The sequence below is a fragment of the Coregonus clupeaformis genome, unplaced genomic scaffold, assembly GCF_020615455.1.
Source record: "Coregonus clupeaformis isolate EN_2021a unplaced genomic scaffold, ASM2061545v1 scaf1056, whole genome shotgun sequence".
In the NCBI taxonomy this organism is placed as follows: domain Eukaryota; kingdom Metazoa; phylum Chordata; class Actinopteri; order Salmoniformes; family Salmonidae; genus Coregonus; species Coregonus clupeaformis.
This window is the reverse complement of record NW_025534510.1, coordinates 1-12,873: the sequence shown is the minus strand read 5'-3', so window position 1 is coordinate 12,873 and position 12,873 is coordinate 1. Positions and strand designations below refer to the sequence as shown.

General features: G+C 43.0%; 1 protein-coding gene across 1 annotated transcript in view; it reads right to left on the bottom strand.

Annotated features, from left to right (window-relative positions):
* LOC121562493 (diacylglycerol kinase beta) overlaps positions 1–4,737 on the bottom strand; it is a 57,064-nt gene extending 52,327 nt beyond the window's left edge. Inside the window, 2 exon segments of the mRNA XM_045217436.1 lie at positions 2–127; positions 4,242–4,737. Of these exon segments, the coding sequence (XP_045073371.1) occupies positions 2–71 (70 nt within the window). The 5' untranslated portion in view covers positions 72–127; positions 4,242–4,737.
* Between the last annotated feature and the right edge of the window lie 8,136 nt (positions 4,738–12,873).

The following is a 12,873-nucleotide window of genomic DNA, read 5'->3' as shown; positions in this document are numbered from 1 at the left end:
CATTGAGCATACTCCTGCAGAAGGGAGAATTCAGCTGGGGTCAGAGTGACCCACTTGTCCTGGTTGGTCATTGTGATGAGTCCTCTTCTCCCTCACATCCCCAAACTATCAGCCCACAGTCCACTCTGTGGAACAGAACATATATAAACATGTTAAATTGTTAGGCCTCTTTCATCATAGTCTCTTGTGGCAGACTGTTAACAGAAAGAGATTTGGTTTGGCTTCCAACATTCATTCCATCATCACTGGTCATAAAATTGCACAACATTATTGCATATTGATCCTCACGTCATTACATTGCTGTAGTATAGTATAGTATAGCATAGTTTAGCAGAAACCAAGAAATGCTGTTTGTCCATCTGCAACCAAAAAGTATATCAGTCTGTCAGTCAATTAGACAATGAGGCTGGGGACTTGTTTGATTCATAATACTTACTGAACCCCCTAACGAATGCATTTTTCATGCTGTCATAAGTATTTCATCAGACAAGTATATTACTCTTAGTATGACTGACAGCCAAGCTAATGCTATCTTGTCCTATACAGCACTATGTACTATAGCTAGCTAGCAATTTGCTAACTGGCATGTCAATATCCAACATGAACTTACCAACTCACTGCATTATTTCACGTCTGTCCTACTTACAGATGTAGGATCTTAATTTGATTTCCTGCAATGCAGGACATTTAAAACATGTAGTGTATTTGAAGTTTAAAAAAGGCTTCTGAAGTTTGTAATTTCCACGTTGAAATGTCAGACTTTATTTTCCCTTACGGAAATGTATCAACCCCTACAAAAATATCCATTAATTATAATCCACATCATAATTCACATTTCCTGTTGCTGCAGTATTATTTCCCTGCTTTAGCAAACTGGCTCAAATTAAGATCCTACAGCTGTCCCTATGACAACATTTAGCTTATGCGTAAAGAAGAATTTATGACAGACAGTATAAGGGACATATAAGAGTTTGGAGTCATGATTGTCCAGGACTGCTGCATGTCCTGTTGACAACAACAGAATGATGGGCCGGCTGCCAGGGGACAGCCAGCTGGCATCACTGATTATGAGCAATGCCATGGTGACAGAAGATTGGACAGTGTCAGAAAAGAGGGGATGTGATGCCACTTTTCCCTTGTAGTAGACCCCCTCCCACACACACACACACACACACACACACACACACACACACACACACACACACACACACACACACACTCAATGGGTTAGCACAATACAAGATATGTTTAATGTAAACTTAATCTGTACTACATTGTAACTAATGTAACTACTGGGAAGGGTTCAAAAACCATTACACATTTATGTAAGGAGAAATAAATAATGTGTGAGTGTTTTGGGGTTGTCGGTTGCTACAGTATATAGCCTAGAGTATTGTGTTCTGTAGACTACTGAAGCTGAATGTTCCGCTCCCCCCTCCTCTCTTAACGCACCTGTGTTTGTCTCAGAGCCTGCTTCCTTCCTTTCTGACCCAAATCCTTCTGACCAATTACAAAACCTCACAGCAACAAGTGCATGCAACAGTACTTTACCACCTCAGTTCACAACTATTTCCTAATGAAAGAGCTGGCATGGAATCATCCGTGTGTGTGTGTGTGTGTGTGTACTAGCAAGCGTGCATGCGTGTGTGTGTGCATGTGTGTGTCTGCGCATATATGTGTATCTGTGTATGGGCGTAGAACATACCCATAGTAAACACACATTTCTAACCTTAAGGAACCCCTGTGACACTTGAATTGGCACATACAGCCTTATTCTAAAATTGATTAAATGACATTTTTTCCTCAGCAATCTACACACAATACCCCATAATAACAAAGCGAAAACAGGTTTTTAGAAATTGTTGCACAGACCCTTTGCTATCAGGTGCATCCTGTTTCCATTGATCATCCTTGAGATGTTTCCACAACTTGATTGGAGTCCACCTGTGGTAAATTGAATTGATTGAACATGATTTGGAAAGGCACACACCTATCTATATAAGGTCACACAGTTGCATGTCAGAGCAAAAAGCAAGCCATGAGGTCGAAGGAATTGTCGAGACAGGATTGTGTCGAGGCACAGATCTGGGGAAGGGTACCAAAAAATGTCTGCAGCATTGAAGGTCCCAAAGAACACAGTGGCCTCCATCATTCTTAAATGGAAGTAGTTTGGAACAATCAAGACTCTTCCTAGAGCTGTCCGGCCTGGCCAAACTGAGCAATCGGGGAAGAAGGGCCTTGGTCAGGGAGGTGACCAAGAACCTGATGGTCACTCTGACAGAGCACCAGAGTTCCTCTGTGGAGATGGGAGAACCTTCCAGAAGGACAACCATCTCTGCAGCACTCCACCAATCAGGCCTTTATGGTAGAGTGGCCAGACAGAAGACACTCCTCAGTATAAGGCACATGACAGCCCTCTTGGAGTATGTCAAAAGGCACCTAAAGGACTCTCAGACCATGAGAAACAAGATTCTCTAGTCTGATGAAACCAAGATTGAACTCTTGGCCTGAATGCCAAGGATCACGTCTGGGGGAAACCTGGCACCATCCCTATGGTGAAGCGTGGTGGTGGCAGCATCATGCTGTGGGGATGTTTTTCAGCGGAAGGGACTGGTAGACTAGTCAGCATAGAGGGATAGATGAACAGAGCAAAGTACAGAGAGATCCTTGATGATAACCTGCTCCAGAGCGCTCAGGACCTCAGACTGGGGCAAAGGTTCACCTTCCAACAGGACAACAACCCTAAGCACACTGCCAAGACAACGCAGGTATTGGCTTCTGGACAAGTCTCTGAATGTCCTTGAGTGGCCCAGCCAGAGCCCGGACTTGAACCCAATCGAACATCTCTGGAGAGACCTGAAAATAGCTGTGCAGCGACGCTCCCCATCTAACCTGACAGAGCTTGAGAGGATCTGCAGAGATGAATGGGAGATACTCCGCAAATACAGGTGTGCCAAGCTTGTAGCGTCATACCCAAGAAGAGTCAAGGCTTTAATCGCTGCCAAAGGTGCTTCAACAAATACTGAGTAAAGGGTCTGAATACTTATGTAAAAGTGATATTTCAGTTCTTTTTTTTATTCAAAATTTGCAAAAATGTATAAAAACCTTTTTTTGCTTTGTCATTATGGTGAGATTGATGAGGGGAAAAAACTAATCCATTTTAGAATAAGGCTGTAACGTAACAAAATGTGGAAGTCAAGGGGTCTGAATACTTTCCGAAATGCATTATTGATGCAACTGTACATTATAGACAGATGACTAAAGAAGAATATACTGTACATCTCTGAAATACATTCAGTATCTGTGGCTAAATAGACCATAATGTGGTGCCGTGTATGCATTATGATGCTATTTAGACTGCGCAAAATCACAGAAGTCAATCGAATCGCTCTAGGCATTGGTACTCCCTCCCATAAACTTTGATCTATTACTTGTGTGACAAATACATACCACTACTCTGCAATCCCTCTCTGGGACTCATACTTATTGCTATCATAAATACTAGTTGTTATATCTGTCTTGTAATACACATTTACAATCCATTCCTAATGAGTGTTAGATATAAAGGAAAGCAAAATGCTCAAAATGATTCTCATTCTCTATTGTTTATAACCCGTATACATTAGAGGAGGCTGGTGAGATGAGTTATAGGAGGACAGGCTCATTGTAATGGCTGGATTGGAATCAATGGAACGGTATTAAACACATAAAACATTTGGAAACCACGTGTTTGACTCCGTTCCATTTAATTCATTCCATTCCATTACAATGAGCCCGTCCTCCTATAGCTCCTCCCACCAGCCTCCACTGGTATACATACAGTATAATGTACATATCCTCCGCACAATGCAACAACAGTAGCACAACAGTATTTCAACCCTTTAGCAAATTTCTCAATGCTGCGAGTCTAATTCCACAAGCAGTTTGTATCTGTAGTAGCAGCATTGAGACACTGATAGGCTTGATTCATTTCCAGTGGTGCAACAGCAGGTTATCAAACACTTTAGCTCTCCTCCTCTCTCTCAATCTTTGTATCTATCAATGAATTCATCGGCAATATCTCACCCGGTAGAGGACTCTACTGCAAGAGACACCAGCGATGCAACTAGAGAGTAGCTGACACTACACAAATATACCCACTACATTACACACACACTACATACACACTTGCATACAGTCAATGAACAAGCCCTATTTGTACCACAACAAACAATAGAATGCAGTATCAACATGATACTCACCTGCTGGATAGCCAAGGCAAACTGCCAGGAGCAGGGAGTAGTCTTCCAGTCAGATGTTTATAGATGACGCTTACACACTCTCACACACACGCATCTTGCTCTCTCTCACACGCTCACATTCAAATACATACACACTCACTCACATCATGTCCCCGCTGAATGTACTGGAGGAGAGCGTAGAGGGTTTGTCATCAGATGGTGTGTGTGTTTGTGAGTGAGTGTGTATGTGTGGCTGTGTGTGTATGTGAGTGTTAGACCCCCCCTATCTGCTGTGTGTGTGTAAGAGTATGCGTGTGTGTGTGTGTGTGTAAGTGTGTGTTTGTTCAGAAGCAGTCAGTGATCGAGGATAGAAACTCCAATAGAAAAAGGGGGAGTGTGTGTGTGTGCGAGAGGGAGAGAGAGAGTGATAGAAAGCACAGAACGATCCTCCGCTTGTCCGCAATGGTAATCAGTTCCCGTACTCACTGCTTACGTCACCCTTCTCCCTCCTCTCTTCCTCTTTCTGCTCCCCCTCTATTCCCTCGTGAGGCTGATGTCCTGAGCTCCCGCTCTCTCTCTCCCTCTCTCTCTCCCTCTCTCTTTCCCTCCCTCTCTCTCTCTCCCTCTCTCTCCCTCTCTCTCTCCCTCACTCTCTCTCTCTCCCTCTCTCTCTCTCCCTTTCTCTCTCCCTCTCTCGCTCCCTCACTCTCTCGCCCGCTCTCTCTCTCTCTTCCTCACTCTTTCTCCCACTCTCTCTCTCCCACGCTCTCTCTCTCCCGCTTTCCCTCTCCCTCGCTCTCTCTTCCGCTTTCTCGCTCCTGTTGCCGTGTCGCGTGTCACCATTAGCATTCAGCAGGCAGGTGGTAACCGCGGCGACCTGTGGGAATACCTCTTGATTGAACTGATGGGATGTGAAAGGGGCAGGGGCCGGGGGTCTAGGGGAGGGGGTGTCGTGTTCAACAGACATGAATCAGGAGTAATATTCTCTCATCACTGTGCTGCTGCAGCTGTGGAGAGCTATTGGACAGCAGCCCAAGGCCAATTTCATTCAGAATCAATAGGAAAAAGGATAGGCAGGGTCCTTGACATTTTAGATACTTCAAATACAGTACATGTTTTCTATGGCTTTAGCTGAAATGCAATGGAAAAAGACTGGAGGGCTATAATATTATCATATTATAGTTTGACGACAGACGTGTTCACCAAGGAAGCACACAACATCTGAATACAATAATAGCTATAGCTGAAAAGCAGTGATATTATTTCTACTCATACAGTTTGTACAACTTGCTGCTGTTATGTACCAGCCTTACAAAAGAGAGAACATGTCGGACAAAACACTATGCCTCCCAGCAGTCTACTCTGCTATTTGGACCAAAGCTAATACCCACCAATTCATTTAACAGCCCCGGATTATACATAGTCAGCTATCTATCGCCCCCTACACCTTTCACACAACCTCACAAATAATGGCTGTCTCATTTGACACTAAGGTCTCAGTGTATTGAATTGAATATCAGATGCCTGAAACAATTAGGGAAAATAGAGGCGAAATCATTGACCAATGTGCCAAATCTGCCAATACTGTTTATGTTTTCAGAAACACCTACATGCTCTCTCTCAGTCTTTAGCCAACCGAGGCCAAGGGTATTTGTGTTGTTTGCCAGTGGGCCCGGCTCCAATCTAGGTATTGACATTTTCTCCCATGTGACAGTGTGGGGTTGGGAGAATGCTCATCACATTGACGTAGAGACCATATCATTCCCTAGCAGTTGTTTTTCACATTTTATCAGCAATAAAGAACATGTACTTGTCATATTCCACTCCAGGTTTCAAATTGAATATGGATTTACTATACAGTGTATGTCAGTGCTAACCCATGAATGAGCAATTAGTGCATATGGTAGGGTGGTAGTGGCTGGCTTCTTTTTGGAGGGAGCATGCATGCATAAGTCATCCTTGCACAAGCATCACCCATCCATGCTATGGATGGACCCAGTCACGCAGACCAAAACAATGGTGGCTGAACGACATGAAAGCACCACTACGTAAATGCTAATAGAATTGCATATGATCAACAAGCAGTAGCTAGATGAGTCAGATTGTCTGTCTGTTGTGCCGCGCTTACATCATCCCTACTATGAATGAAAACAGTCAGTCGCTGTGGTGATGAATAGTCACTCAAGCAAAGTATGAACCAGGGCACAGATTAGACCTACGTCACTTCACTTCCTGACACAATCATTATTGATCTTAGCATCACTGTATAATTGACTTTTGTCATCCACCACACAGATGAGGCTTTAGCCTGTGGGCTTACTAATCAAATATTATGATTTAGCAAATATAAAGCTATATGATGAAGCTATAAACTGTATATAAGCTATATACTGTAAACATTTACCTTTACATTTACATTTACATTTACGTCATTTAGCAGACGCTCTTATCCAGAGCGACTTACAAATTGGTGCATTCAACTTATGATAGCCAGTGGGACAACCACATTTTTTCCCTTCTTTTTTTATGGGGGGGTGGGGGAGGGGGGGGCAGAAGGATTACTTTTAAACTATTCCAGGTATTCCTTAAAGAGGTAGGGTTTCAAGTGTCTCCAGAAGGTGGTCAGTGACACCGCTGTCCAGGCGTCGTGGGGGAGCTTGTTCCACCATTGGGGTGCCATAGCAGCGAATAGCTTTGACTGGGCTGAGCGGGAACTGTGCTTCCGTAGACAAATTATATAAGCTATATACTAAAGATATAAGCTATATTTAAAGTAACTGTCCAGTGTTTCCAGATTTCTATGAAATATTACCTATAATTAATTACAATATGAGTTAAATCGTTTTCCTTCCCAATTTGTTTTAAATTAAATATGTTAAAAAGCACCTTTTCTCTGTTGGAATGGTGTAGGCGTACTCCAACAAACAGAATGGTGTGGGCGTATACTGGTCATTCAAAATATTCATGTGAGTAGACCACTGATTGGCCAGCTCAGCCAATGAGCCAACATGACATCATGATCTATGGCCACAAATGTGACTATAGGACGAGTCAACAACATTATTTCAGTATGAGTTAACAGACTATTAACTTTTTAACTTTTTTCACTGGACAGTTACTTTAACGATATCTGTACAGTAATCCATGACCTAGCCTCACTAATGGATGGCAAAGCCTGTAGTCTCACAAATAGTACATATGGAAGGAAGTATGCTACTTCAACAGACAAATATAATGACTACCCCACCTAAAGCTGCTTCCTGTGCTAAATATAGCCACAGTATAGTGGTTGGAGTCTAGTATGGCTGGCTGACTGGCTGTGTATAATAATATAATATTACATAAGTGCCTTCCCCAGCATACTACAGCAACTACGCATGGGTCCCTAGTGGCTGGCGGTCTGTGTTCATTGTTACCTATTGGACAGTTGGTCCTCTCATTGTGTATCTGCCCCCAGAGAGTTGCATTGGAGCATGAACTTTGAAGGGATTGACAGTTGTTCTCCACAGCCCTCCTCCATACACAGCCTCTATGTTCTCTCATCTTCTCCATCTGTCGATCCATCACTCAATGATATAGTATAAGACAGGGCACAAGGCAATGCAGTGTTATGGTTTGAAGAGATTGGAGATGGATGGGATGGGGTAGTGGAGATTTGTCTGATCGATGTGTCCGATCGAATGTGTGTGTGTGTGTGTGTGTGTGGGCGTGTGTGTGCGCGCGCGCGTGTGTGTGGTATGTGTACTACCCCTTCCAGTGCCATGCTGACAGTTGGTAGCACAAGACTATTACCATAACATGAGTTATGGTAATAACATGAGAACCATAACACTAGAACATTTTATGGCAGTGGGAGAAGAAAAATCACATTTGTCGTTGTGGCTCTGCCCATCTGCTGGCTGGTACCATAGTAGAAGAAAAACCCAGAAAAATAACAAATCTACTAAATATCCATGATTATATCATATCCCCCAAGGTTGTTTTAGTTTTTTACTATATGGCTATCGATGCAGGAAAGGTGTTACGGCTATTTCAGACAGCATATTCTCTCGTATTTATGTTCAGGTTGCAATTACTGAAATGTCAGAGGTGAGAGATACTGAAATGCATTGCACAGGGGAATGCCACAGTGTGTTTCAGCTGACTGCTAATGTGAGTTAGTGTTGGTCGACTGAGTGGAACACTCTTAGACTCACACAAGTGCTTTGATGATATCACACTGGCATAACATTAGCTTCATACAGAGCCAGTGATGTGGGAAGAAACAGTGCAGTGTCTGTAATTCATCTCCTAATGCTGAGAGCTGGGAAGCAATGGAGGGGGATAAAGGCACTGCATCGCAGTGCTAGCTGTGCCACTAGAGATCCTGGTTCGAATCCAGGCTCTGTCGTAGCCGGCCGCGACCGGGAGACCCATGGGGCGGCGCACAATTGGCCCAGTGTCGTCCAGTGTAGGGGAGGGAATGGCCAGCAGGGATGTAGCTCATTTGGTAGAGCATGGCGTTTGCAACGCCAGGGTTGTGGGTTCGATTCCCAAGGGGGGCCAGTATAAAAATAAATAAATAAAACATTTAATATATAATGTATGCACTCACTGACTGTAAGTCGCTCTGGATAAGAGCGTCTGCTAAATGACTAAAATGTAAAATGTAAATGTAATAAAGCTACAGTACACTACATGACCAGAAGTATGTGGACACCTGCTTGTCGAACATCTCATTCCAAAATCATGGGCATTAATATGGAGTTGGTCCCCCCTTTACTGCTATAACAGCCCCCACTCTTCTGGGAAGGCTTTCCACTACATGCTGGAACATTGCTGCGAGGACTTGCTTCCATTCAGCCACAAGAGCATTAGTGAGGTCGGGCACTGATGTTGGGCGATTAGGCCTGGCTCGCAGTCGGCGTTCCAATTCATCCCAAAGGTGTTTGATGGATTTGAGGTCAGGGCTGTGCAGGCCAGTCAAGTTCTTCCACACCGAACTCGACAAACCATTTCTGTGTGGACCTCGCTTTGTGCATGGGGGCATTGGCATGCTGAAACAGGAAAGGGCTTTCCCAAACTGTTGCCACAAAGTTGGAAGCACAGAATCATCTAGAATGTCATTGTATGCTGTAGCATTAAGATTTCCCTTCACTGGAACTAAGGGGCCTAGCCCGAACCATGAAAAAATGCCCCAGACCATTATTCCTCCTCCACCAAACTTTACAGTTGGCACTATGCATTCAGGCCGGTAGCGTTCTCCTGCCATCCGCCAAACCCAGATTAGTCCGTCGGACTGCCAGATGGTGAAGAGTGATTCATTACTCCAGAGAACGTGTTTCCACTGCTCCAGAGTCCAATGGCAGCGAGCTTTACACCACTCCAGCCGACGCTTGGCATTGCGCATGGTGATCTTAGGCTTGTGTGCGGCTGCTCGGCCATGGAAACTCATTTTATTAAGCTCCCGACGAACAGTTCTTGTGCTGACGTTACTTCCAGAGGCAGTTCGGAACTCGGTAGTGAGTGTTGCAACCGAGGACAGACAATTTTTACACGCTACTCGCTTCAGCACTCGGCGGTCCCGTTCTGTGAGCCTGTGTGGCCTACCACTTCACGGCTGAGCCATTGTTGCTCCTAGACGATTCCACTTCACAATAACAGCACTTACAGTTGACCGGGGCAGCTCTAGCAGGGCAATTTTTTGACTTGTTGGAAAGGTGGCATCCTATGATGGTGCCACGTTAAAAGTCACTGAGCTCTTCTACTGCCAATGTTTGTCTATGGAGATTGCATGGCTTTGTGCTCGATTTTATACACCTGTCAGCAATAGGTGTGGCTGAAATAGCCGAATCCACTAATTTGAATGGCTGTCCACATACTTTTGTATATATAGTGTAATTACAATATACTGTGCCATCCTTTTCCATATTATAGGCATTTACTCAGAATTCATCCTGGAGTATTACTCAGTGGGGGATGTTTAAGACAAGAATAGAACAGAGATTGAATCAGTACAAAGAAGCATTCAGTCTTGGAAGACATTATCACAGTAAATAGCATTAGTGTCTATGCATTCTTATTGATGTCTGCCTGTTATAAATTCACAAGAAGGTGATGAAAAATACATTTTTATATGGTTAAAACAACATATCTGTGTTAGAAAATGGCTTTAATAGAATGTTGTTTGCTACTGATGCAGGTCAATTTACAGCTGAGATATCGTGTTGAAGGCTTGGAGATGCAGAGATGCTTTACTCACCCAATAACTCTGTCTGCAAGTGATAAATGTGGGCCTGTAGAAGACCTTCATTTGTTGGATGATATCATGGAGATTTTTGGATTGTTTTAGACTGAGATAGAGAGGAAACAATATTTTCTTTAGTCAGAGAAAAGGCTTTTGTAAACTTCCATCATAAAAGCTATATGTCATATTAACTACATAACAGATGTCATAAGAAGATAGCTAGTATCAACGTGTGACAACTGACAAAATGACGCCGTCATAACACAAAACATTGTTGTGTTGATATCAGCTACAGGTATAACATGCTGTCTCTCACTGCAGCTATTGAAGAGGCCAAAACAAAACAATTCAGGTACAATACAATTACTGGATAATATCTCATACAGAAAATCTCACAAATAGTGGTGTCGTGTACTGGGTTTGACACCTATGGGCATCCTTAATGTGTGATGTCACTACTTGATGCGTTGTACTCTGGGACTAGGGAACAGATGCACATGGTGTGCCATGCAGTAAAGTGGACATTCATGCAGTCATGCGGTCTGAGTCTTATTGCATTCATTTATGATTTAGTTCAGTCCGTCTAATGAAGTATTAAGATGGAGACAGAACAAGTGGAAGTGTCATTGGGGTATCATTATGTTTGTAGGGGAAAATGACTGTTCCTAATTGCATTGTGTTTCCTTTGGCACAAGGGGGTGCCTTGTGAGATCATATTCTTATTGATTCTCTTTCCTTTTTTATTAGGGTAAACCCAGGAGGAGAATTCTCCCACACCCTTATAACTAACAATGCTTTGTGTAGAGATGCAACAAGCCCAATTCAGATATACATGATAGACCGATACACAGACAATGTGCCTAATTGATATTTAAAGACAAACAGTACACATCTGGAAGCAGCATAACCAACAACCTTGCAAACGTATGTAGCCTACACACTCTGTACATAACGTAGAACGTTGCAACACTACTTCCAGACTCATTGTGCTTGACACATTCTATTCAAACATTGAGTCTGGCATTTGTATGCCTTCATTTCCAAATAGAGCCTTGGAATGGTGAGGAACTCTTAGAAATGAGATGGCATGCTTTGGCTAGTCTCAATCATCAAGTGATGTGGAGTGAGTTAGAGAAGTAATCCTATCAAATTGGATTCTGAAGCCTAGTTTTTCATGTCATATGGTTGTAGCTTAATTTCTATCTAAAATAGACATTGATCGGTGTCACAGAGCTTGTGCCCTACTCATTTAAAGGTTACACTACTGTAACGGAGTTAAGAGTGTATCGTAACATCACTCCACAGCTAGCTTACAATGTTCATGTTGTATAGCTCAAATGGCTCGTACGTTGTCAAGCGGGCGGTCTGTGTGTTGGCGAGTTAGAGGATTCTGGTTCAAGGCCAGTCAGAGGCAAGTTACAGGAGGAAGCGCTACATGCTAAGCCAGCACACTGACACCAGTTATACTACATCCTTTTTGGACTCATAAATCATTATATGTATCAGTTGATTCTTGAAGAATTTAACTTAGAAATGCCTCATGAGTTTAGTTCAACAATTGTACCCGTTCAGAACCAAAAATATAAGCTTATTTTACTCCAATGTTTGTAAACAAAGTAATGTAAACAAAACACCATATAGCCTTAAAACTATAATTTTGATATCATGGATGGTCAGTCCTTTTGATATCTCGGATAATTACATTTCTGCTGCCTGATTGGCTGAATATCCTTTGTTGTTTAACGCAACGTTCTACATGCCATTCCAAAATGGCTGCTGTGGCTTCTGCTACCTAGCATGAGGACGAAAAATGCAGTTTAATAGAAAACTAGCAGTATTTCAATCGTCTCAATTTGTCAACCGGGATAGTTAGTAGTACAGCGACATCTTCCATCCCTGGATTGAGGTACGTTGTCGAGCCATATCCAGCCCCAGCTCCGCGATGCTCTGATTATGGCAGCCAAGCGTTCCGACCTGTAGGGAAAAATGTAGGGCTAATCTTCTGCCTAGAGTGGCTTGCGAAAGTATTCACCCCCTTTTGCATTTTTCCTATTTTGTTGCCTTACAACCTGGAATTAAAATAGATTTTTTGTGGGGTTTGTATCATTTGATTTACACAACATGCCTACCACTTTGAAGATGCAAAATATTTTGGGGGTGAAACAAAAACAGAAAACTTGAGCGTGCATAACTATTCACCCCCCCAAAGTCAATACTTTGTAGAGCCACCTTTTGCAGCAATTACAGCTGCAAGTCCCTTGGGGTATGTCTCTATAAGCTTGGCACATCTAGCCACTGGGATTTTTGCCCATTCTTCAAGGCAAAACTGCTCCGCTGGTGTACAGCAATCTTTAAGTCATACCACAGATTCTCAATTGGATTGAGGTCTGGGCTTTGACTAGGCCATTCCAAGACATTTAAATACTC